This window comes from Entelurus aequoreus, linkage group LG26 (assembly GCF_033978785.1).
Source record: "Entelurus aequoreus isolate RoL-2023_Sb linkage group LG26, RoL_Eaeq_v1.1, whole genome shotgun sequence".
NCBI lineage: Eukaryota > Metazoa > Chordata > Actinopteri > Syngnathiformes > Syngnathidae > Entelurus > Entelurus aequoreus.
The window spans coordinates 34257338-34284837 of record NC_084756.1 but is presented as its reverse complement, the minus strand read 5'-3'; the positions used below and the strand labels follow the sequence as shown (position 1 = coordinate 34284837).

The 27500-nt window shown below is 37.5% G+C and overlaps 2 protein-coding genes across 7 annotated transcripts in view; one reads left to right on the top strand and one right to left on the bottom strand.

The window, feature by feature from the left end:
- eefsec (eukaryotic elongation factor, selenocysteine-tRNA-specific) overlaps positions 1 to 22424 on the bottom strand; it is a 103153-nt gene extending 80729 nt beyond the window's left edge. For 2 of the 6 annotated variants that reach the window (XM_062038139.1, XM_062038140.1), the window contains exons 1-2: positions 4713 to 4805; positions 1793 to 2152 (exon numbers count right to left, since the gene is read on the bottom strand). In XM_062038139.1, coding sequence (XP_061894123.1) covers positions 1793 to 2087 — 295 coding nt within the window. In that variant the 5' untranslated portion in view covers positions 2088 to 2152; positions 4713 to 4805. Of the gene's footprint in view, positions 1 to 1792; positions 2153 to 4487; positions 4610 to 4712; positions 4806 to 5312; positions 5332 to 14478; positions 14744 to 22186 lie in introns of those variants that run through there. The other 4 variants (XM_062038135.1, XM_062038136.1, XM_062038138.1 and 1 more) reach the window with 4 other exon arrangements.
- ruvbl1 (RuvB-like AAA ATPase 1) overlaps positions 5490 to 27500 on the top strand; it is a 26358-nt gene continuing 4347 nt past the window's right edge. The window contains exons 1-8 of the mRNA XM_062038141.1: positions 5490 to 5762; positions 9003 to 9089; positions 9193 to 9325; positions 12392 to 12543; positions 15220 to 15309; positions 15593 to 15742; positions 22233 to 22296; positions 23643 to 23841. Coding sequence (XP_061894125.1) covers positions 5622 to 5762; positions 9003 to 9089; positions 9193 to 9325; positions 12392 to 12543; positions 15220 to 15309; positions 15593 to 15742; positions 22233 to 22296; positions 23643 to 23841 — 1016 coding nt within the window. The 5' untranslated portion in view covers positions 5490 to 5621. The remainder of the gene's footprint in view (positions 5763 to 9002; positions 9090 to 9192; positions 9326 to 12391; positions 12544 to 15219; positions 15310 to 15592; positions 15743 to 22232; positions 22297 to 23642; positions 23842 to 27500) is intronic.

Below are 27500 nucleotides of genomic sequence, written 5' to 3'. Positions count from 1 at the left end.
ATAAATACATTTTAATTTAATTCTTCATTTTAGCTTCTGTTTTTTCGACGAAGAATATTTGTGAAATATTTCTTCAAACTTATTATGATTAAAATTCAAAAAAATTATTCTGGCAAATCTAGAAAATCTGTAGAATAAAATCTAAATCTTATTTCAAAGTCTTTTAAATTTCTTTTAAAATTTTTGTTCTGGAAAATCTAGAAGAAATAATGATTTGTCTTTGTTAGAAATATAGCTTGGTCCAATTTGTTGTATATTCTAACAAAGTGTAGATTGGATTTTAACCTATTTAAAACATGTCATCAAAATTCTAAAATTAATCTTAATCAGGAAAAATTACTAATGATGTTCCATAAATATATTTTTTAATTTTTTCAAAAAGATTCGAATTAGCTAGTTTTTCTCTTCTTTTTTTCGGTTGAATTTTGAATTTTAAAGAGTCGAAATTGAAGATAAACTATGTTTAAAAATGTAATTGTCATTTTTTTCATGTTTTCTCCTCTTTTAAACCGTTCAATTAAGTGTAAATATCATTAATTATTAATAATAACATAGAGTTAAAGGTAAATTGAGCAAATTGGCTATTTCTGGCAATTTATTTAAGTGTGTATCAAACTGGTAGCCCTTCGCATTAATCACTACCCAAGAAGTAGCTCTTGGTTTCAAAAAAGTTGGTGACCCCTGCCGTAGAACATCTTTTGCCCAGACTGCCTTTCCAATAAAAGGACCACAACTATGGAACTCTCTACCTGACATTTTGAAAAGTATACCTGCACTTGTCACTTTCAAAAAACAAACAAAATGATGGCTAGTTGAGAAACAATCGTGTTCCCATGTTTAGTTTTTACTAACTTCTACTAATTGGTTTTCATATAGTCTGCACTTTGTCTGTGTTATTATTATTATTGGCTTTTATCTAGTTTGCACTTTGTCTGTATTATTTCTTTTATCATTATTATTGACTCATCTTTGCCTTATTCTATTTTTTATTTCCCTATTTTAATGATGTTGGATCTGTGTTGTTGTTGTTGTTGGGGACAAGTGTTGTAAATTAGCTTTGGCTACAAACACTATGATGCATACATTGGATAATTGTTTCAGATGTCCATGTTTTTGTATCTGTCCCTATTTCAAATAAACCTTTATATATAAGTACATGTAACGTATTTCTACCCACCTCTGTAAATAATGTAGTAAAAATATTTTGAACATTGATGGCATTAATATAATGTATCGCGGTACCATGTTCGAAATAAACACAAACCACTGACCTGCTCAGTGGCCTTGTGGTTAGAGTGTCCGCCCTGAGACTGGGAGGTTGTGAGTTCAAACCCCCGGCCGAGTCATACCAAAGACTATAAAAATGGGACCCATTACCGCATTGCCTGGCACTCAGCATCCAGGCTTGGAATTGGGGGTTAAATCACCGAAATGATTCCCGAGCGCGGCCACCGCTGCTGCTCACTGCTCCCCTCACCTCCCAGGGGGTGAACATGGGGATGGGTCAAATGCAGAGGATAATTTCACCACACCTAGTGTGTGTGAGACTATCGTTGGGACTTTAACTTTAACTGACTTTAAACTCAAACTCACAGTACTCGACAATTTTATTTGGTTTTGGGGGGCCTAGCACCAATTAAATTGAGTTTAAATGGGCAATGTTGAATTATTTTAAATTAAGATCTCAGTCACGGAACCAACTAAAGTCCAGAGAAAAGTGATGACAAATGACAAATTCATGGATAAAACCTAAATCGGTGCTCTCAGGCCCTGTGTAACATGAATGCCTTACCGCCAATAATAGTCCGAATGAGAGAGGCATGTCCCGGGCAGTCTACCAGGGTGAACTGCAGGCTGTCATAGGGCTGATGGCCCTCCTTGTCCCGCAGGTGACCCGGAAGGTCCACGGTGAAGGAGGAGAAGCCGAGGTCCAGGGTGATGCCTCTCTCGCGGGACTGAGGGTTCTTGTCGAAGGCCGCGGTGGAGGCGGTGCTGCTCAGCGCCCGAGCCAGCGACGTCTTGCCGCTGTCGACATGTCCCAGAACTCCAACGTTGAAATTCAAAGTTTCAGTCTGGCCGTCAGCCATGTTGACGAGCGGTCGCCTCGTTTAGGGGTGCTTTCTGCTCGGACCATGGACTCACTGCCGTGACACTGTCATTAAAACATACATTTACTTACACGCACACAGCATAATATTACATTATTATGGTTTTCTACACCAACATTCATCTATTTCTTCTTCTTCTCCAAATTTTGGCGCGCTCTACCTTCCACATGTTTCATCCGATTTAAACCATTCCAACTTCAAACTGTTCAGCCTATTCGGGAATCGCGGGCTTTCCCTTGACAAATTCCAAAAATTCCCAGATTTCCCAGAATTCCAGGACATTTTTCCCCATTCAAAATGAATTGGCCATTTTTCAAACTTCCCCCATTTCCACATTTTTCCACGGATTCAAACCATTCCACCTTCAACACATTCCACCATTGTGGAAATTCAAATTATCATTTTTCCAAGTTAAAAAAATTCCAGGATTTTTCATAATTCCTGCTTTTCCAGAGCCCTATTTCCACCCTTTTTTCTGGCGACTACTCCTTCCACATTTTTCAACGCATTTCAACCGTTTCACCGTCAAAACATTCCTCTTAATCAGGACAAAAAAACAAAGTTGTTTTTTTAACTGGAAAAATTCCCGGTTTTCCCCAAATTCCATAATACCATTTTTCAATTCAACGTGTTACTACTTCAACATTTCTCGACCGATTTTGAAAAATGTCAACACCAACCCTTTCAACTCATTCAGAACATTCAAGTCTTTTAACATTTTCCAAAAAATTCCTGCTTTTCCCAAATTTCCATGAAATTCCCATTGCAATGAATGGGACATTTTTCAAAGTTCTAAAATTCTTACATTTTTCATCCGATTCAAATCGTTTCAACTTCAAAATATTCAGCCTGTTGAAAATTGTGTGCTCTACTTCAACAATTTTTTTTAAATTCCCGGATTTCCAAGACTTACCAGTTTTCAGGGACATTTTCCCCGTTCAAAATGAATTGTTCATTTTTTTAACTTCCACAATTCCCACATTTTTCAACATATTCAAACCATTCCAACATCTACACATTCCACTCATCCTGGACATTCAAACTAACACTTTCCAAAGTTCCACACCTAATTCCGTTTTTCCTGGAAATTCAAACTCTTCAACATTCAAACTATTCTTACATTCATACTACATTCTGTCAGCATTTCACACTTCAACTTTAGCATTGGAGTAATTTCACGCAATTCCTTCAGGTATTGCTTTATCCATTATCTACCGCTTGTCCCTTTCGGGTCGCGGGGGGTGCTGGAGCCTATCTCAGCTGCATTCGGGCGGAAGGCGGGGTACACCCTGGACAAGTCGCCACCTCATCACAGGGCCAACACAGACAGACATTCATTTTCCCATTCAAAATGAATTGGCCATTTTTCAAACTTCCCCCATTTCCACATTTTTCAACGGATTCAAACCATTCCACCATCAACACATTCCACCATTCTGGAAATTCAAACTTCCCTTTTTCCAAGTTAAAAAAAAATTCCAGGCTTTTCCAGAATTCCTGGTTTTCCAAAACCCTATTTCCACCCTTTTTCTGGTGACTATTCCTTCCACATTTTTCAACGCATTCAAAAACAAAGTTGTTTTTTGAACTGGAAAAATTCCCGGTTTTCCCGAAATTCCATAATACCATTTCTCAATTCAACATGTTACTACTTCAACATTTCTCGACCGATTTTGAAAAATGTTAACGCCAACCCTTTCAACTCACTCAGACCATTCAAGTTTCTTACCATTTTCAAAAAAATCCCCAAATTGTTTGGAAATTCCCATTGAAATGAATGGGATTTCCCATAATTTTTTTGGCATTTTCACCATTCAAAAAGAAATTGGCCATTTTTCAAACTTCCACAATTCCCACATTCTTCAACCATTCCACCTTTAACACATCCCATCATTCTGGGAATTCAAACTATCATTTTTCCAAATTCAAAAAAATTCCCGATTTTCCCGAAACTCCCTAGTACCATTTACTACTTCAACATTTCTTGCCCGATTTCAACAATTATAACACCAACCAATGCACTTCATTCAGGACATTCATGCTCCTAATCATTTTCAAAAAATCCCTCTATTCCCCAAATTCCCAGGAAGTTCCCATTCAAATGAATGGGACATTTTTCCAACGTCCACAATTCCCACATTTTTCAACATATTCAAACCATTCCAACATCTACACATTCCCCTCATCCTGGACATTCAAACTAACACTTTGCCAAGTTCCAAACTAAATTCCAGTTTTCCTGGAAATTCAAACTCTTCAACATTCAAACCATTCCAACATTCAAACTATTCTTAGATTCATACTACATTCTGTCAGCATTTCAGTTCAACTTTAGCATCACACGCAATTCCTTCAGGTATTGCTTCATCCATTTTTTACCGCTTGTCCCTTTCGGGGTCGCGGGGGGTGCTGGAGCCTTTCTCAGCTGCATTCGTCTAGTTTTATATATAACTTTCAAAACACACCTAAACCTCGTCCCTTTCTCGTGTTAGCTCAACTAGTTAAAAGTAACTAACGACGCTGAATTATGTGAGCAAAACAAACATTGACATGTTTATTAAAAAGCTCTATTAAGCAATGTTATTTGGCATTTCTTTAACTCACGGTTAATGTTTCTAGCAGTTTCCAAAACGACAGAAAACGGCAAAACGGAAATGAAAACTCTCCCGGTTGTATTTCCGGTAACAATAATGATTGACAGAAAACATCAGCCAGTTAAAAAGCTCCCGGGACTGTCCTTATCCAATTGTGTGGCGTAAAACGCAAAACTGGGCGTGACTTCAAGGTTACCACTTCCGCCAACCTTCCCTAGTAACCCCACATGGAAACCATTCTTCCTGTGTTTTGAGTTATGCTTATTAAAAACCTCCATTATGCAATGTTATTTGGCATTTCTTTAACTCACAGTTAATGTTTCTAGCAGTTTCCAAAACGACATAAAATGCCAAAACGGAAATGAAAACTCTCCCGGGTGTATTTCCGGTAACAATAATGATTGACAGAAGTCACAGCCAGTTAAAATGCTCCCTGTGCTGTCCTTATCCAATCGTGTGGCGTAAAACGCAAAACTGGGCGTGACTTCAAGGTTACCACTTCCGCCAACCTTCCCTAGTAACCCCACATGGAAACTAGTCTTCCTGTATTTTGAGTTATGCTTACTAAAACCTCCATTATGCAATGTTATTTGGCATTTCTTTAACTCACAGTTAATGTTTCTAGCAGTTTCCAAAACGACGTAGAACGTCAAAACGGAAATGAAAACTCTCCAGGGTGTATTTCCGGTAACAATGATGATTGACATAAGTTACAGCCAGTAAAATGCCCTCGGTGCTGTCCTTATCCAATTGTGTGGCGTAAAACGCACAACTGGGCGTGACTTCAAGGGTAACACTTCCGCCAAATTTTCCCTAGTAACCCCACATGGAAACCATTCTTCCTGTGTTTTGAGTTTTGGCGGCCATCGTTTTAGTGAGACATTAGCCGACTTTTGGGACGCAAACGACACACGCCGCCATGAAGATTGAGGAGGTGAAGAGCACCACGAAGACTCAACGCATCGCTTCTCACAGTCACGTCAAAGGACTTGGCTTGGATGAGGCCGGCAACGCCAAACAGACAGCGTGTGGTTTGGTGGGGCAGGAAGCTGCCAGGGAGGTAACGTTGATCTTCATTTATTACTAATAATGAGTCTGACAACTGTTCACAAACACAACGGCTGGGATGCAACACAAACGATCCAAAGCATCTTTAAAAACAAACGCAACGGGAAAATGCTGCAGGATCCAAAAGAAACAGGCGGCAAAATACCAACAACATCCACTGGAACGAACCCTTAAAACAACTGCATGTGAGAAATGCTGCAAGTTGACAGAACAAAATGGAAGTGAGGTCGTCAGACCTAGTGGACATTCATCTTTAAAGGGAAGTGCACTTTTTCATGATCATTATGAGACAAGAACACACATGTTTTTGTCTTTTTTTAGCCTTCAAAGCCATCTAAAACTACTTCAAAACCCTCCACCAACGTTTTATATAATGTAGTAACACACACATTCATAACAATATGTCAAAATGTTCAATATTTACCGTACTTTGGTCATTTTAAGCATCGGCGGAACTTCTTTCCTCTGCGTGTTGATTTCTGTTTCCATGGCAACGCACTTCCGGCAACAAATGTGTGTTCCTACTTCTGGAAAAGTAAAGTTACATTTCCACTGATAGTCACGCACACACACTAGGTGTGGTGAAAATACTCTCCGCATTTGACCCATCCTCTTGTTCCACCCCCTGGGAGGTGAGGGGAGCAGTGAGCAGCAGCGGTGGCCGCGCTCGGGAATCATTTTGGTGACTCAGTGGTCCTAGTGGTTAGAGTGTGCGCCCTGGTTGTGAGTTCAAACCCCGGCCGAGTCATACCAAAGACTATAAAAATGGGAGCCAATTACCTCCCTGCTTGGCACTCAGCATCAAGGGTTGGAATTGGGGGTTAAATCACCAAAAATGATTCCCGGGCGTAGCACCGCTGCTGCTCACTGCTCCCCTCACCTCCCAGGGGGTGGAACAAGGGGATGGGTCAAATGCAGAGAACAAATTTCACCACACCTAGTGTGTGTGTGTGACAATCATTGGTACTTTAACTTTAACTTACCATATTTTCCACACTATAAGGCGCACCTTCAATGAATGGCCTATTTTAAAACTTAGTTCATATATAAGGCGCACCGGATTATAAGGCGCACCTTCAATGAATGGCCTGTTTTAAAACTTAGTTCATATATAAGGCGCACCGCATAGAATATACGCTACAGTAGAGGCTGGGGTTGCGAGACCTGTTGTGGCTCAATATTGGTCCATATATAAGGCGCACCGACCGGATTATAAGGCGCATTGTCAGCTTTTGAGAAAATTGGAGGTTTTTAGGTGCGCCTTATAGTGCGGAAAATATGGTAACTTTTAATGTAACCCCCAATTCCAACCCTTGATGCTGAGTGCCAAGCAGGGAGGTAATGGCTCCCATTTTTATAGTCTTTGGTACGACTCAAACAAACGTAAACAAACATAAGTGTTTTCTTATCATGACAGGCTTTCTGATAGAAGACGAAGATGGCTATTTTTGGGGGAAAATATGATTCACAACCTTATCTTTTTGAAGCTGAGTATACTGAGGATGAACTGCTGGTTTTAAAATGTCAGCACAAAGGAAGAGTGAGGGGCTGAACCAGACGGAAGCTGAGAGAGTGAGGTCGGCGTGACTTGGTCACGGTGCGAATATGGAACTTGGAGCCAAGCTATGGCGACATAAATGGAGTTCTTACCCAAAGTAAACCGGCCAAAAAATGAAATGTGGGCTAATACTTTACAGATACTGTAATATGATTGTTCATGTTTTTCAGTCAGTACAAATTGGTGTCCTATTTCATTGTGGTGCATTACAAACTCAAAAGCAATTCGGGTGCTGACGTGAAAACTAGCTTATCTCTTTCATTAGCTAGCTTACGGCTAATACCGTCGCAAGGTGATGTATTAATACGCTAGAAAAAGAGTTCCTCAGTGTTCGCTCTTACGATAACAATGTCGCTACAGCTTGGTTATTATACAGCAGGGGTCACCAACGCGGTGCCCGCGGGCACCAGGTAGCCCGTAAGGACCAGATGAGTAGCCCGCTGGCCTAAAATAGCTCAAATAGCAGCACTTACCAGTGAGCTGCCTCTATTTTTTAAATTTTATTTATTTACTAGCAAGCTGGTCTGGCTTTGCCCGACATTTTTAATTCTAAGAGAGACAAAACTCAAATAGCATTTGAAAATCCAAGAAAATATTTTAAAGACTTGGTCTTCACTTGTTTAAATAAAGTCATTAATTTTTTTTACTTTGCTTCTTATAACTTTCAGAAAGACAATTTTAGAGAAAAAATACAACCTTAAAAATGATTTTAGGATTTTTAAACACATATACCTTTTTACCTTTTAAATTCCTTCCTCTTCTTTCCTGACAATTTAAATCAATGTTCAAGTAAATTTATTTTTTTTATTGTAAAGATTAATAAATACATTTTAATTTAATTCTTCATTTTAGCTTCTGTTTTTTCGACGAAGAATATTTGTGAAATATTTCTTTAAACTTATGATTAAAATTCAAAAAAATATTCTGGCAAATCTAGAAAATCTGTAGAATCAAATTTAAATCTTATTTCAAAGTCTTTTGAATTTCTTTTAAAATTTTTGTTCTGGAAAATCTAAAAGAAATAATGATTTGTCTTTGTTAGAAATATAGCTTGGTCCAATTTGTTATATATTCTAACAAAGTGTAGATTGGATTTTAACCTATTTAAAACATGTCATCAAAATTCTAAAATTAATCTTAATCAGGAAAAATTACTGATGATGTTCCATAAATTATTTTTTTAATTTTTTCAAAAAGATTCGAATTAGCTAGTTTTTCTCTTCTTTTTTTCGGTTGAATTTTTAATTTTAAAGAGTCGAAATTGAAGATAAACTATGTTTCAAAATTTAATTGTCATTTTTTTCGTGTTTTCCCCTCTTTTAAACCGTTCAATTAAGTGTAAATATCATTAATTATTAATAATAACATAGAGTTACAGGTAAATTGAGCAAATTGGCTATTTCTGGCAATTTATTTAAGTGTGTATCAAACTGGTAGCCCTTCGCATTAATCAGTACCCAAGAAGTAGCTCTTGCTTTCAAAAAGGTTGGTGACCCCTGCTATACAGGTTATGGCACATAAATGAAGTATTGTTGGCGGTTTTTGGATGCATTTTTAAAGTGATTTAGAGGTAGAATTGATTGTTCCCATTAGCTGCATTGCTATCCACAGAACAAGCAGATAACTTATTGCAAATTAACAAATATTATATATTTCTTTGTGTATATTTTCCAGGCTTGTGGCATTATTGTTGACCTGATCCGCTCCAAGAAGATGGCAGGAAGGGCAGTTTTACTGGCTGGACCGCCGGGCACTGGAAAGGTAAACAAACTTGTCATCACAGCATGGGCAGGACAAATGTGTTTCAACACCTTTTTCTTTGAAAGTGTTTTTTTTTTTTAATTCTCGTTCCTCTCCCTTTCAGACGGCACTGGCTTTAGCGATAGCACAGGAGCTGGGCAACAAGGTGCCTTTCTGCCCCATGGTGGGCAGCGAGGTCTACTCGTCGGAGATCAAAAAGACAGAAGTGCTGATGGAGAATTTTAGAAGGGCCATAGGTGAGCATCACTTAGTCTGTTAGTCCTCAAAGGTGATCGATAAGACTTGAAAAAGTCACTGGATTTGTCGCTTTTTTTGGAAAAAGACAATTGGGATCCCCCTGCTATGTCTTCTTATTTTCTGGCAGACCATAAGCCTCATTTATAAAGGTTGAACCGCAAGTACCTTTCATTGTAAAATGCTAAATGTTAAAAATGTGGACAAAGTTGCATATTTCTACTATGGGTGTAAAAAAAAAAAAGATTTTAGATTGAAATGTGATTCCTATTTGTACTGATTATTAATTGATTTAAAAAATATGTATAATTTTTTTTTGTATATACCGTATTTTCCGCACCATAAGCCGCCCCGTGTTGTAAGCCGCACCTTCAATGAATGGCATATTTCAAAACTTTGTTTACCTATTAGCCGCCCCGTGTTATTAGCCGCACCTACACTACGCTAAAGGGAATGTCAAAAAAACAGTCAGATAGGTCAGTCAAACTTTAATAATATATTACAAACCAGCGTTCTAACAACTCTGTTCACTCCCAAAATGTAATGTGCAAATGTGCAATCACAAAAATAGTAACACTCAAAATAGTGCAGAGCAATAGCAACATCAATAACTCAACGTTGCTCATACGTTAGTGTCACGCAACACACAAAATAAACATTTAAAGCTCACTTTCTGAAGTTATTACTCATCCACAAATCCCTCGAATTCTTCTTCTTCGGTGTGCTTCACTTGTTTTTTGACACCATCTGTGATGTGGACGCGCATGCAGTCATAGATCAACAGGGACGGAGCTGCGTGAAAAAAGTCACCAGGTCTCTTCGCTAATTTTTTCTTCATCCATCCATCCCTTCGAGTTAGCTTTTATGATGACGCCGGCTGGAAAGTTCTCTTTTGGCAAGGTCTTCCTTTTGAATATCACCGTGGGTGGAAGTTTCTGGCCGTTAGCATGGCAAGCTAGAACCACGGTGAAGGACGACTTCTCATTCCCTGTGGTGCGAATATTCACCGTACGTGTTCCCGTTGTATCCACGGTGCGGTTCACATGAATATCAAAAGTCAGTGGAACCTTGTACGCGTGTCTCTTAGTAGGAGACACTTTGTGGTCTTTACAGAAAAACACAAATGAAATGAAACGTTTCTTCTTCTACGGGGGCGGGTGCTCACCTTGGCGGTTGCTTACAGTAGAAGAAGAAGCGCTTCCTCTTCTATGGGGGCGGTTGCTTACCGTAGAAGAAGAAGCGCTTCCTCTTCTACGGGGAAAAAGATGGTGGCTGTTTAGCGTAGTTGCGAGACCTAAACTTTATGAAAATAAATATTAATATTAATCCATATATAAGGCGCACCGGGTTATTAGCCGCACTGTCAGCTTTTGAGAAAAATTTTGTTTTTTAGGTGCAGCTTATGGTGCGGAAAATACGGTATGTATAATTTTTAAAAAATTGTATTTCTTTTTTTTTTTTTTTAATAAAATAGATTTATTTATTTTTTTAACCTCAGGCAAGCCTACTATTTAATGCAGGGGTCCCCAAACTTTTTGACTCAGGGGCCGCATTGGGTTAAAACAATTTGGCCGGGGGCCGCGCTGTAATATATATATATATATATATATATATATATATATACACAGTATATATATACACTACCGTTCAAAAGTTTGGGGTCACCCAAACAATTTTGTGGAATAGCCTTCATTTCTAAGAACAAGAATAGACTGTCGAGTTTCAGATGAAAGTTCTCTTTTTCTGGCCATTTTGAGCGTTTAATTGACCCCACAAATGTGATGCTCCAGAAACTCAATCTGGTCAAAGGAAGGTCAGTTTTGTAGCTTCTGTAATGAGCTAAACTGTTTTCAGATGTGTGAACATGATTGCACAAGGGTTTTCTAATCATCAATTAGCCTTCTGAGCCAATGAGCAAACACATTGTACCATTAGAACACTGGAGTGATAGTTTCTGGAAATGGGCCTCTATACACCTATGTAGATATTGCACCAAAAACCAGACATTTGCAGCTAGAATAGTCATTTACCACATTAGCAATGTATAGAGTGTATTTCTTTAAAGTTAAGACTAGTTTAAAGTTATCTTCATTGAAAAGTACAGTGCTTTTCCTTCAAAAATAAGGACATTTCAATGTGACCCCAAACTTTTGAACGGTAGTGTATATATTAGATATATATAGCGCACTTTCCGCGCGCGCGATGATGTCACGTTATCGATGAAAAAATGCATTTTTAGACAATATGATTTGCCTGAGTGGCTAGGAGACACAGTGAGTAGCAAGCGGTACAAAGTGGATAAGAAAAGACAGAGAGAAAAAAATATATATATTTTTTATTTTTTTTATTTTAATTTTTTTATACTTGGGACTTCCTGCGGGCCTGATTTTGGATGCGGGTGGGCCGGATCCGGCCCGTGGGCCGTAGTTTGGGGACCCCTGATTTAATGTGTACTATTAGTGGGCGTGTCACGTGCGATTTACTCAGACTGTGTACAATTGAAAAGTGGTGCAGCCCACCCCACCGGATTTAAATGATGTTTTTGGGTGTACGACATGCCTAAGTGCTTGATTTTATACACCGGGCCAAGTGATTAGGACACCTGATTCTCATGATTTGGATGGGTGGCCAAATACTTTTGGCAATATAGTGTATGTTGACAAACACATAGCTATTTCTGCACAACTGCCAGTTTGCACGCCGTCTCTAAACGACACAAAACCGCTCACGCAGAACAGCTACAACCTTGATAGATCACGCTCTGTGTGCTTAATTTAATAGGAAGCCATGGGATCTGAGAATAACAAAGCTGATATAGCACAGGAAGGAAACATGAATAGGTGGTCCTCATCACCGTAGCTTGCGCCGCGAGAACCCGATCTCCAGCGAGCTTGTCACCACCGAGCCAATTAGAGTCCGTGCCTCACGATCTATGACCCCCCCAAGCACCCGCTGCACCAAAGCGGAACAAGAGTTTTAAGAAAACGAGGCCCAGGAATGTTGGCGGGGATCTGAGGCACATCACGTGCACAAAGGCATTCATGTTGTGGCGGTCCTCTCCCTTGCAGGGCTGCGTATCAAAGAGACGAAGGAGGTGTACGAGGGCGAGGTGACGGAGTTGACCCCCTGTGAGACGGAGAACCCCATGGGCGGCTACGGGAAGACCATCAGCCACGTCGTCATCGGCCTGAAGACGGGCAAGGGCACCAAGCAGCTCAAGGTCAGATTGAGACCGTTGATCTTTTGCATGAATCCTGCATAGGGGTGTAACGGTACACAAACATTTCAATTCAGTACGTACCTCGGTTTAGAGGTCATGGTTCGGTTCATTTTCGGTACAGTAAGAAAACAACAAAATATACATTTTTTGGTTATTTATTTACCAAATTTGTAAACAATGGCTTTATCCTTTGAACATTGGGAACACTATAATAATTCTGCCCACGTTAATCAACATTAAACTGCCTCAAGTTGTTGCTCAGATTAAATAAAATGACAAAACTGTTCTTCTACATATAAAAAGTGCAACATTTAACAGTTTCAAGTCAACTCATCATGCTTAATTTATTACAGCATTTGGGAAGCCTGTAGTTTTATTATGTAAATGTTATATATTTATCAACATGTGATAGCAGGGACCCTGCCATTCAAAACTAGGCTGCTGCATTACTAATGTTTCATGTAACTATAGCTGAAAAAATAGTACAATAGCAATAGGAGAGACTATTCATCCCTGAACACCATGGAGTTCATGTAGGCTTAATGATGCACTTACATTATTATATCAACTATCAGAGACAGAAACTCTTCATTTAACATAATGTCCTTTTTTGCTGCTTCAACACGGCTCAATCAACACAGAAAAGGGTAAAGTGAAATAACAGACAGACAGGGCTTTGCTGTCCGTAACACACACACACGCACACCGCAAAATGAGCTAACGTTGCGCTAAAAGCGAATTAGCCTTCACCTCAAGCCAGGACTGCGAGCAAGCTAATACGCACTGCTGATTGGCTGTTACCGCTCTGTTTGTAACCAATCAGATGGTTGTGTGGGTGGGACAATGCTGGGTGCTGTGTAGAGGACTGACAGAGGCAGAAGGAAGCGGAGGCGGCTACTTAATATGTCCGTGTGGAAACTCGTTCGGTACACCTCCGAACCGAACCGAAACCCCCGTACCGAAACGGTTCAATACAAATACACGTACCGTTACACCCCTAAATCCAAAACATACCGTGTACGTACATTGGAGCCAGAACAGTAAATATGCTTTCTTTCTACCATTCAAACTCACTTTAATAAAAGTATTATTGGACAACCTATATGGGACAAATACTTTGTTAAAACAAGAATAGAGGAGTCTGCATACTGTATTTTCCAGATTAAATATAGTGCACCGGTATAAAAGTCACACCCACAACATTTTTCTAAACATTTATTTTTGCCCATATATTACGTAACTATCTGTTGCTTATAGTATGGACTATAAGTCGCATATATATACACGTTGTGAAACGAGTTATTTACCGTATTTTTCGGAGTATAAGTCGCTCCGAAGTATAAGTCGCACCAGCCGAAAATACATAATAAAGAAGGAAAAAAACATATATAAGTCGCACTGGAGTATAAGTCGCATTTTTTTAGGAAATGTATTTGATAAAAGCCAACAGCAAGAATAGACATTTGAAAGGCAATTTAAAATGTCTAAAGAATAGTGAACAACAGGCTGAATAAGTGTACGTTATATGAGGCATAAATAACCAACTGAGAAGGTGCCTGGTATGTTAACGTAACATATTATGGTAAGAGTCATTCAAATAACTATAACATATAGAACATGCTATACGTTTACCAAACAATCTGTCACTCCTAATCGCTAAATCCCATGAAATCTTATACGTCTAGTCTCTTACGTGAATGAGATCAATAATACTATTTGATGTTTTACGGTAATGTGTTAATCATTTCACACATAAGTCGCTCCTGAGTATAAGTCGCAAAAAAACTGCGACTTATAGTCCGAAAAATACGGTATTTTTTGCCCATATATTACGTAAATATCTGTGGCTTATAGTATGGACTATAAGTCGCAGATATATACGTTGTGAAACAAGTTATTTACTCAGAAAGATTCTGTAAATGTTTATTTACATACCTTAATTGTTTCCAAGCGGTGTCTGGAACACGGCAGTAAAACGGCTGACCAGACAAAACAGAAGTCATGGTCATGGACCCACTGGCTGCGCAAGCTCGCTCTCCAATCAGCTAAACAGACTCAATAAATCCACGGTGACGTTTTTGGTGAATTTACTGAGGAATTTGTGAAACTGAAACAATACAAAAAGAATGCCATAGTAAGTTAATAATACTAACACATACATTAGTGACTGTGTTAGCATCTTGGCTAGCTTCATAGCGTGTCTAAATATGCATAAAAACGCTCCTACAGAAATTTTAGTAAGAAGGAATGGTTTTAGTTATATTGTACAACTTACAAACGTTGCTCGGCGTGGTGAATGAAGAATCCATACCTGTAGAAACGTTGTGGACGAATAGAAGACTGAAGGGCACTTCTCCTTCCGGTTCAAAGCTTTTAAGAATGTATTATTCATTTTTGTCTGACTACTTTTGGATTGTTTTGTGTCATGTCTGTGTGTCTTCTCAATTGCTCGGTTTATTGCTATTCTGAATGTTGCTGGGTTGGGTTTGGAATTGGAATTGCATTATTATGGTATTGTTGTGTATTGTTTTGTTGGATTGATTAATAAAAACATTAATATATATATATATATTTGGTACTAATAATAACACTAAATTTGAATTCTGTATTTTACCACACCATTGTTGGTGTCTGTGTGAGCCGATACCTGAGTCCTGTTTGTCTGCTGTTCCCTAGTTGGACCCCAGCATCTACGAGAGTCTCCAGAAGGAGCGCGTGGAGGTGGGAGACGTGATCTACATCGAGGCCAACAGCGGCGCCGTCAAGGTAGCGTCCATCCAATGAAACCTTTGTCCTTCCTGCTTTCATCGCTCCACACTTCCTTTTCTGGAATGACTTTCTGCGAGCGTTATCTCCCCATCTCCAAACAATACCCCCTCTCTCCCCGCGGCCGCCCTGACGGTTCCTTTAATCGCCGCAGGTGGGCCTGGCGTGCATGTTGACAAGGGCCTCCCAGACCTCAAAAGTGCACCTGCTGTGCCTCCTGTCCTTCCACACACACACGTCTTAATGTCCCCCCCTCCCTCCCCTCCCCCCCGTGTCTTGGCAGAGGCAAGGCCGCTGCGACACGTTCGCCACGGAGTTCGACCTGGAGGCCGAGGAGTACGTGCCGCTGCCCAAAGGCGACGTGCACAAAAAGAAGGAGATCGTGCAAGATGTCACGCTGCACGACCTGGACGTGGCCAACGCCAGACCGCAGGTATTTATCTACAACACATCCCAGGATAGACTATTCATCCCGTAGAAAGGATGGGGCTGCGGCGCAATTTCAAAAAATAAAAAGTATTAAATGTCGGACTAAAGTCAAGAAAGTGTTGCACAGTCTCGAATTAAAGAACCAAAACAACGATGATAATGGACTCTGACAGAAAACAAGCACCTAAATTCAGCATGAACACTACTATGTTCCAAGGGACGACTAAACAAGAGGACCTACATTCAGGATTGCATCCACCTACACTTATAGAGATTATTGAAACAACATCAAAGTTTGTTGAACAAGAAAATATGGAACTAAAAAATTTCTGCAACAAAGATCACAAAAACCAGGATTTGGAAAATGATATAGATCCAGATACAAATGTTTTCTCCCACATCAGTAATAGTTGTTTTTATTATACAGATGATCAATATAATAGCATCATTGAATGTGATAACAAATTGTCAATTATTCATTTTAATAGTAGAAGCTTGTATGCAAATTACAATAACATTAAGAACTTTTTGGAACACATCAACGAACCCTTCAAAGTGATTGCTGTCACAGAAACATGGATTGATGATAAAAAAGGAATAGATTTTGATCTGGAGGGATATGAACTAAACTACATAAACAGAACCAACAAAAATGGAGGAGGAGTAGCTGTGTACGTGATGAAGAACCTGAACTACAAAGTGGTAAAAAACATGTCATTTGCTATAGATAATATCTTAGAATGTATAACCATTGAAATATGTCAGGAAAAAAGCAAAAACATATTCATCAGTTGTATATATAGATCACCTAAGTCAAGTATAGAAACTTTTGAAGAATGGATCAAGGCAACTTACATGGACAATGGTCAAAGAATAATGTTCTTATGTGGTGACTTTAATATTGACTTATTGAACCCCAACAAGCAAAAGTCTATTGATGACTTCATTGATACAATGTACAGCATCAGTTTATATCCTAAAATCACAAAGCCAAGCAGAATCACAGCACACTGTGCCACGCTTATTGATCATATTTTTACCAATGATTTTGATAATAACACTACAAGTGGTCTACTTATAAGCGACGTTAGTGATCATCTGCCAGTTTTTACAATATATGATGGAAACTACAAGAAGAACATGGAAGACAAAAGGACATTTCGAAGACTATGCACAGAGAAGAGGATGACTGCCTTCAAAATTGAGCTACAAAAGCAAGATTGGGACAATGTGTATAATGAAAAAGAGGTTGATGAAGCATATGAACATTTCTTAAACAAGTTCATAATACTTTATGACAAACATTGTCCATGGATACAACTCAGTAATAAGCAGAGAAAGAATAATCAACCATGGATGACAAAAGGATTAAAAAATGCTTGTAAGAAGAAGAATACACTATATAGAGAACTTATAGCACAAAGAACTATAGAGGCAGAAATTAAGTACAAAAAGTATAAAAACAAGTTAACAGACATACTACGATCATGTAGAAAAGAATATTACAGTGAATTATTGGACAGGAACAAAAATAATATGAGAGCAACATGGGGCATCCTCAATAGCATTATTAAAAATGGAACTAAGAGGGACTACCCTCAATACTTCTTAGATGAAAATAAAAAAAATGACAACATAAAGGAAGTAGTTGAAAGCTTCAATAATTATTTTGTAAATATTGGACCAAAATTGGAAGAAAGGATTCCAGACCGAGTTCCAATTGAGGACTATAATGATACCATAGAGCGAAATCCCAACTCCATGTTCCTCAGTAATGTGACACAGGAGGAAATAGTTACAATCGTGAAAAAATGTAAATCTAAGACTTCAACTGATTGTAACGGAATTGATATGGAAACGATAAAAAAGGTTATTGAAGAGATCTCAGGACCATTAATGTATATTAGTAACCTATCATTTCAAACAGGTACATTTCCAAACAAAATGAAAATAGCTAAAGTTGCACCAATTTATAAGACTGGAGATAAACATCAATTTACAAATTATAGACCTGTTTCTCTACTTCCACAATTTTCTAAAATCATTGAAAAACTGTTCAATAACAGATTAGAAAGTTTCATAAATAAAAATAGAATACTCGAAGAGAACCAATATGGATACACAGCTAATGTCTCAACTTCAATGGCTTTAATTGAAATTACAGAAGAAATTACCAATGCAATAGATAGTAAAAAATGTGCAGCAGCGGTTTTTATGGATCTAGCTAAAGCATTTGACACAATTAATCACAATATTTTAATCAAAAAACTAGAAGGATATGGCATCAGAGGGTTAGTCTTAAACTGGATAAGAAGTTATCTAACGAACAGGAAACAATACGTGAAGCTAGGCGAACACACGTCTACAACGCTAAATATATCCTGTGGTGTACCTCAGGGATCAATACTAGGACCTACATTATTCAATCTCTATATAAATGACATTTGTAAAGTTACAAAAGATTTAAAGTTAGTATTATTTGCGGATGATACAACAGCGTTTTGTTCAGGAGAGAACACACAGGAGATAATACAAATAATAACAGAAGAAATTAACAAATTAAAAAGATGGTTTGACAAAAACAGACTATCGTTGAATCTTAGTAAAACTAAAATAATGCTATTTGGTAACAGTAGAAGAGAAAGTCAAACACAAATACAAATAGACGGAATAGAAATTGAAAGAGTAAACGAAACCAAATTTCTAGGTATAATGATTGATGATAAATTGAACTGGAAATCTCACGTAAAAAATATACAACATAAAGTTGCAAGAAACACGTCAATAATGAATAAAGCAAAACATGTTCTAGACCAAAAATCCCTTCATATTCTCTACTGCTCACTAGTGTTACCATATCTGAGCTACTGTGTAGAAATATGGGAAATAATTACAAAAGTACACTTCATTCATTAACTGTGTTACAAAAAAGATCAGTTAGAATAATACATAATGTTGGATACAGACAACATACAAACCCTTTATTTATTCAATCAAAAATACTGAAATTCCACGACATAGTGAATTTGCAAACAGCTAAAATTATGCACAAAGCAAACTATAACCTGCTACCCAAGAATATACAACAATTCTTCTCAACAAAAGAGGAGAAATATAATCTTAGAGAAAAACGTAATTTAAAACATTTGTATGCACGTACAACACTTAAGACCTTCAGTATATCAGTATGTGGAATTAAATGATGGAATGGATGAAGCAAAGCAATCAAACAATGTACTAATATGATCCACTTCAAGAAACTCTTCAAACTTAAAGTGTTTACAAAGTACAATGAAGAAGAACCATGACAAACATTCTCAATTTATTTCATCCATTCATTCATTCTTAAAGTAATCTTACTTATCTCATCATATGAAATATGACTTACTTCACCAATTATTATTATTAAATTCTTACTATTATTTATTTATTTATTTTTATTGTAATTACTTATGGAGTTTATTGTGAAAAAATTGTGAACAGGAAGTGAACAAAAAGTTTAGCAACTGTTATGTAAAGAAAAGGGGTAGGATTAAATAAGCTCTGCTTCTTCCTACTCCTTTTCGAACATGTTGAAAAGAAACTGGAAATTGTGATGTATCATGTTGTATGCTTGCATGTTCGAAATAAACTCAAACTCAAAGAACACAAAGGTGGACTGAGCTGTTGCAACCAGCTGACACCTTCTTATTAACATATATACATATATATAGACATATGCTTATATACAATATATATACACATATATGTGTGTGTGTGTGTGTGTATATATATATATATATATATATATATATATATATATATATATATATATATATATATATATATATATATATATATATATATATATATATATATATATATATATATATATATATATATATATACTGTATACACACATATGTGTATATATATATATACAGGTATACATATGTATGTGGGGGAAAAATCAGGAGATTTCCTGATGATTGAGGGAAACCCCTCATGAAACAGGCCTGTAGAGATGAAATAGTCTTGTGATTTTTCCCACACATACATATTACCGTTCCACGGTATCGAGCACTATTTTTTTTTGGATAATCTAATCAAGACATACATATGTATATATATATATATATATATATATATATATATATATATATATATATACACATATTTATATATATGTATATGTATATACATACACGTATTTATATATATGTATATGTATATATAGATATATATACACACATATATATATATATACACATACATCTATACATAACTATGTATAGATATATTGATATACATTATAAATATATATATATACATACATATACACATATACATACACTTACATATATATATATATATATACTCACACACATATCTATACATAACTGAGTATAGATATATAGATATACATTATAGATAGATATATACACATTTATATGCACATATATACGCATATTTATACGTGTGTGTGTGTATATATACATATAATATATACATATATATATATATATACACACATATATACTGTATACATATATACACAAATACATATTTATGTGTGTATATACGTATATGTACATATCTATATATGTATGTACACTTTATATATATATATATATATATTACATATATATATATATACATATAAATACATATTTATGTGTGTATATATACATATCTATATACACTACCGTTCAAAAGTTTGGGGTCACCCAAACAATTTAGTGGAATAGCCTTTATTTCTAAGAACAAGAATAGACTGTGGAGTTTCAGATGAAAGTTCTCTTTTTCTGGCCATTTTGAGCGTTTAATTGACCCCACAAATGTGATGCTCCAGAAACTCAATCTGCTCAATGGAAGGTCAGTTTTGTAGCTTCTGTAACGAGCTAAAGTGTTTTCAGATGTGTGAACATGATTGCACAAGGGTTTTCTAATCATCAATTAGCCTTCTGAGCCAATGAGCAAACACATTGTACCATTAGAACACTGGAGTGATAGTTGCTGGAAATGGGCCTCTATACACCTATGTAGATATTGCACCAAAAAGCAGACATTTGCAGCTAGAATAGTCATTTACCACATTAGCAATGTATAGAGTGTATTTCTTTCAAGTTAAGACTAGTTTAAAGTTATCTTCATTGAAAAGTACAGTGCTTTTCCTTCAAAAATAAGGACATTTACATGTGACCCCAAACTTTTGAACGGTAGTGTATGTATGTATATATATATTATATATATATATACATATAAATACATATTTATGTGTGTGTATATATACATATCTATATATGTATGTAAATATATTTGTTTATATAAATATATATACATTCATATATAACATGTATACATATAAACATATACAAATATACACAACGTCCATCCATCCATCCATTTTCTACCGCTTATTCCCTTCGGGGGCGCTGGAGCCTATCTCAGCTACAAATATACACAACTTTATATATATATATATATATATATATATATATATATATATATATATATATATATATATATATATATATATATATACATATATATATACATATATATATATATATATATATATATATACATATATATATATATATATATATATATACATATATATATATATATATATATATATATACATATATATATATATACATATATATATATATATATATATATATATATATATATATATATATATATATATATATACATATATATATATACATATATATATATATATATATATATATATATATATATATGTATATATATATATATATATATATATATATATATATATGTATATATATGTATATATATATATATATGTATATATATATATGTATATATATATATATATATATATATACATATACATATATATATATATATATATATATATATATATATATATATATATATATATATATATACATATATATATATACATATATATATATATATACATATATATATATATATATATATATATGTATATATATATATATATATATATATATATATATATATATATATATATATATATATATATATATATATATACATATATAGGGGCGGTATGGCGTAGTGGGTAGAGCAACCGTGCCAGAAACCTGAGGGTTGCAGGTTCGCTCCCCGCCTCTTACCATCCAAAAAATCGCTGCCGTTGTGTCCTTGGGCAGGACACTTCACCCTTGCCCCCGGTGCCGCTCACACCGGAGAATGAATGATGAATGAATGAGTTGTAAATATGAATGATGGGTTCTCACTTCTCTGTGAAGCGCTTTGAGTGTCTAGAAAAGCGCTATATAAATCTAATCCATTATTATTATTATTATTATATATATATATATATATATATATATATATATATATGTGTACAAATGGGACAAGCGGTAGAAAATGGATGGATGGATGAATAGGTGTTTGTGTGTTATAAATATAAATAAAATGTACTCACTTAATTGTGTATGTTTGAGTATTGTTGAGGTGTGTCTCCAACACAGGGAGGACAAGACATTCTGTCCATGATGGGCCAGCTGATGAAACCCAAAAAGACAGAAATCACAGGTGCAATCACAACTTCTTAACTGTAACTCAACACTTGTTGTCTTGTTGTAACTCACCACTTGTTGTCTCGTTGTAACTCACCACTTGTTGTCTTGTTGTAACTCACCACTTGTTGTCTCGTTGTAACTCACCACTTGTCGTCTCGTTGTAACTCACCACTTGTCGTCTCGTTGTAACTCACCACTTGTCGTCTCGTTGTAACTCACCACTTGTTGTCTTGTTGTAACTCACCACTTGTTGTCTTGTTGTAACTCACCACTTGTCGTCTTGTTGTAACTCACCACTTGTTGTCTCGTTGTAACTCACCACTTGTCGTCTCGTTGTAACTCACCACTTGTCGTCTCGTTGTAACTCACCACTTGTTGTCTTGTTGTAACTCACCACTTGTTGTCTTGTTGTAACTCACCACTTGTCGTCTTGTTGTAACTCACCACTTGTCGTCTCGTTGTAACTCACCACTTGTCGTCTCATTGTAACTCACCACTTGTCGTCTCATTGTAACTCACCACTTGTCGTCTCATTGTAACTCACCACTTGTCGTCTCATTGTAACTCACCACTTGTCGTGTCATTGTAACCCACCACTTGTCGTGTCATTGTAACTCACCACTTGTCGTCTCATTGTAACTCACCACTTGTCGTTTCATTGTAACTCACCACTTGTCGTCTCATTGTAACCCACCACTTGTCGTCTCATTGTAACTCACCACTTGTCGTCTCATTGTAACTCACCACTTGTCGTCTCATTGTAACTCACCACTTGTCGTGTCATTGTAACCCACCACTTGTCGTGTCATTGTAACTCACCACTTGTCGTCTCATTGTAACTCACCACTTGTCGTTTCATTGTAACTCACCACTTGTCGTCTCATTGTAACTCACCACTTGTCGTCTCATTGTAACCCACCACTTGTCGTCTCATTGTAACTCACCACTTGTCGTCTCATTGTAACTCACCACTTGTCGTCTCATTGTAACCCACCACTTGTCGTCTCATTGTAACTCACCACTTGTCGTCTCATTGTAACTCACCACTTGTCGTCTCATTGTAACTCACCACTTGTCGTCTCATTGTAACTCACCACTTGTCGTCTCATTGTAACCCACCACTTGTCGTCTCATTGTAACCCACCACTTGTCGTCTCATTGTAACTCACCACTTGTCGTCTCATTGTAACTCACCACTTGTCGTCTCATTGTAACCCACCACTTGTCGTCTCATTGTAACTCACCACTTGTCGTCTCATTGTAACTCACCACTTGTCGTGTCATTGTAACTCACCACTTGTCGTCTCATTGTAACTCACCACTTGTCGTCTCATTGTAACTCACCACTTGTTTCTGCAGACAAGCTGCGAGCAGAGATCAACAAGGTGGTGAATCGCTACATCGACCAGGGTGTTGCCGAGCTGGTGCCCGGCGTGCTGTTTGTGGACGAGGTGCACATGTTGGACATCGAGTGCTTCACGTACCTCCATCGAGCCCTGGAGAGCACCATCGCCCCCATCGTGGTGTTCGCCTCCAACAGGGGGAACTGTCTCATCAGGTAGTCGGCCATCTTGCCTTACAGCTGGCCTTTTGTGGCCATTTTCCCCTGCTTTCTGTGCAATCAGTGTTTCTATTTATGTTAATTAATGTTAGCACTTTTCCACTTTGCATCAGTCCATCTTAGATGAGCTCGGGGCCCAGCGAAACCGGCGGGTGTTGTTGATATTTATCAACAACGCCCGCTTTTAACTTGCACTTACAGATGTAGAGTGGTTTTTCCGAAGTGTTCCTGAGCCCATGTGGGGATATCCTTTACACACTGACGTCGCTTTTTGATGCAGTAGCGCCTGAGGGATCGAAGGTCACGGGCACTGGCGCTTACGTGCGGTGATTTCTCCAGATTCTCTGAACCTTTTGATGATATTACGGACTATCTGGCAATCTGATGGACCAGTCTGGGTTTGGAGGTTGCCAGGAGAACGCTACATTTCGGACTGCATTGTGCCGAGTGTGACATTTGGTGGGGGAGGAATTACGGTGTGGGGTTGTTTTTCAGGAGTTGGTCTTGGCCCCTTAGTTCAACAAGACCAATCCTTTTATATGTGGGAGGGGCCACAGCAGCACCCGCTGCTCGTTAAGAAGAGCAATTTGTGCTTTGGTGTCAGTCGCTAAAAGTCGCCAAGGTGGTCCCTTGTTCCCCGCTGTTAATTGGTTCCGAACATGACAGCAATAAATGGTATGAATCAATTTATGACCTTCTACAAACATTTTTCAACATGATAAAAGCCCTTTAGACGTTAAATAACATCCTTTAGTCACCATTACACTCTTTTCATCCAATATGGTAATGCTGCCGGAGGCTGAGCCAATCAGTGGCCACGATACTGAACAGTGTGCCCTTAATGGTTTGGTCTCATTACCACACTGCAAAAAGTGAAATCTAAGTAAGATGAAATATCTCAAATAAGGGTGATATTTGCTTATTTTCTGTCTGATAAGATAATTCTTCTCACTAAGCAGATTTTAAGTTAGTGTTTTACTCGTTTTAAGGGTTTTGGTCCTAAATAATCTCAGTAAGATATTACAGCTTGTTGCTGAGATTTGATGAGCTATATTGAGTAAATCATGCTTGAAACTATTTTTGTCCAAATGTCCAAAACACACCCAGCAACGGTGCACAGGAAGGTGGGGAAGAAGAGGGGAAAAGGCGGCCAAAATGGTCAAAAGTCTTAATTTTGTCCAAAATACCTCCCCGGGTTCCAGTCACATGAGTCCCACCGCCGGCCGCACAAGTCCCGGGATGCAAAAAATGTCCAAAACGCACCCAGCAAAGTCCCACGGGAAGTGGGGGAGAAAAGTGAGAAAAGTCGTCAAAAGTCCCCAAAAATGTTCAAAATACCTACCCAGGTTCGAGTCCCACAAGTCCCACCGCCGGCCACGGTGGGACTTGTGTTATGCCCAAAATGTCCATAACATACCCAGCCAAGTTCCACAGGGAGGGGGGATAAAAGTTGGAAAAGTCCCAAAAAGTTTCAAAATACCTACCCAGGTTCGAATCCCACATGGAGTGAACATTTTACCGACTTTTCTCACTTTTCTCCCCGCCTTCCCGTGGGACTTTGCTGGGCTCGTTTTGGACATTTTGGGCATCCCGGCCGGCGGCGGGACTTGTGAGACTCGAACCTGTGTAGGTATTTTGAATATTTTTGGGACTTTTGCCGACTTTTCCAACTTTTACACCCTGGACAAGTCGCCACCTCATCGCAGGGCCAACACAGATAGACAGACAACATTCTCTTATTATTATAATCAAATGACAGCAGTCATTTCCATTTCTAATATAAGTGTTTAGGCCCACTTACAATGACAATAACAACAAATATTGTTTTCCATGAACTGTGTACTTGTATTGTTTGTCTGGGTGGACGTCCTGCTTTGGAAATAATTTGTACCCCTTTCAGACATTGCATTTAGTTCCCATTAAAACATTCACATGTTGCACAATGAGATGTAAGCAGGGGATCATGTGTACATTCCTGCAACTTCCTGTTTGTAAAAAATATATTTTTATTAGTATTTATTTAATATACTAACAGCATTTCATGATTAATATTTATAAATTAAGATTCCTAATAAATGACACTAGAATAAGCACACATTTGATTGGTAAATCATAGAGTAACGACCTGGAATTACACTATTTGTGTGGTGTTGGAGTTGTCCGACTTTTTGTGTGGCTGTAAACGCATCACTGGCTAAATGCCATATGTGCATGTGTTGGCGCCAGTGAGAAAGAGCGAGCGGGTGCTGTTGATATAACAAAGTTGCTTTTGGTCTGGTTTGTACTGCAGAAAATGACCAGTTTTGCTAGATATCATTTTTTTTACTAATGTTTTGGTGATGTGTTTATGGCCGACAATAAAGAGTTTTGCTCAGTAAAGTGATGGATGGAATTCATGTCCTCAAAGCGTCTCGACAGACGTTACAATATTTGAACAATGATGACGAAAACTGTTTTCTCTGTCGTGTCCGTATGTCGAAAATTGTTATGCGCTTATTTTTAGGGTCCGCATGTACCCTGTACAAAGGACTCCCACGGGGAGTCCTTTGTACAGGGACAAAGGACACTATTGAAATTGTAAGGTTTATTATTATTATTATTATTATTATACCGGCCGCCTCTTCGAGCTGCAATTTGACCCACTTAACATGCTTCAAAACTCACCATATTTGACACACACATCAGGACCTGCGAAAATTGCCATCTAATAAAAAAAAAAAAAAAAAAACTCAAAATTGCGCTCTAGCGCCCCCTAGCAAAAAACAAAAACAAACTGCCTGTAACTCCCACTAGGAAGGTCGTAGAGACATGGAACAAAAACTTCTATGTAGGTCTGACTTAGACCTACATTTTATAATTTTACATCCTCGGGCAAAAACCAACAGGAAGTTGGCAAATCCCCCTTCAAGACAAAATTGTACTAAAAACACTCATTTTTGCCTCTTTGAGCTGTAATTTGACCCCCTTAAAATACTTCAAAACTCACCAAACTTTTCACACACATCAGGACTGGTGGAAATTGCGATCTAAAAAAAAAACCGAACGCCAAAACTCAAAATTGCGCTCTAGCGCAATTTTTGAATAAAACAGAGACAAAACTGCTCCTCAGAGGAAAACTCAGACAAAACTGCTTGTAACTTCCGGTAGAGACATGAAACAAATACCTCTATGTAGGTCTCACCTAGACCTACATTTCATAGATTGACATCCTTCAGCAAAAATCAACAGGAAGTTTGCAATCCCTCCTTCAAACCTACATTTTTGTTAAAACCGGTCACCAAACATCAAACATGATCTCCTCTGAGCGCGTTTGTCGTTTCGGCTTCAAACTACTACAGGAGAGAGATTGAACCCTTCTGATTACAAGTTGACGAAAGAGTAGGTCTCACTCAGGACTACCACTGGACAAAAGTATTGGGACACCTAGGACTAGCACCTGCCAAAATGCGGACCCGACCAACGCTGCTTGCAGCTTTAATTTTTATTTGATTTTGTGCGTGGCATAGATTTGCCGTGCGCAGAGGACGCTTGAGCAGTGCGCAATTGCACTTTAGAGGGAACGTTGGTGAGAATATACTTATTTTAAGGTATTTTTGGGTTCATTGAGGTTAGCTAATTTGACTTGTTTTGGAAAGTCTTGACAAGCCACATTTTCT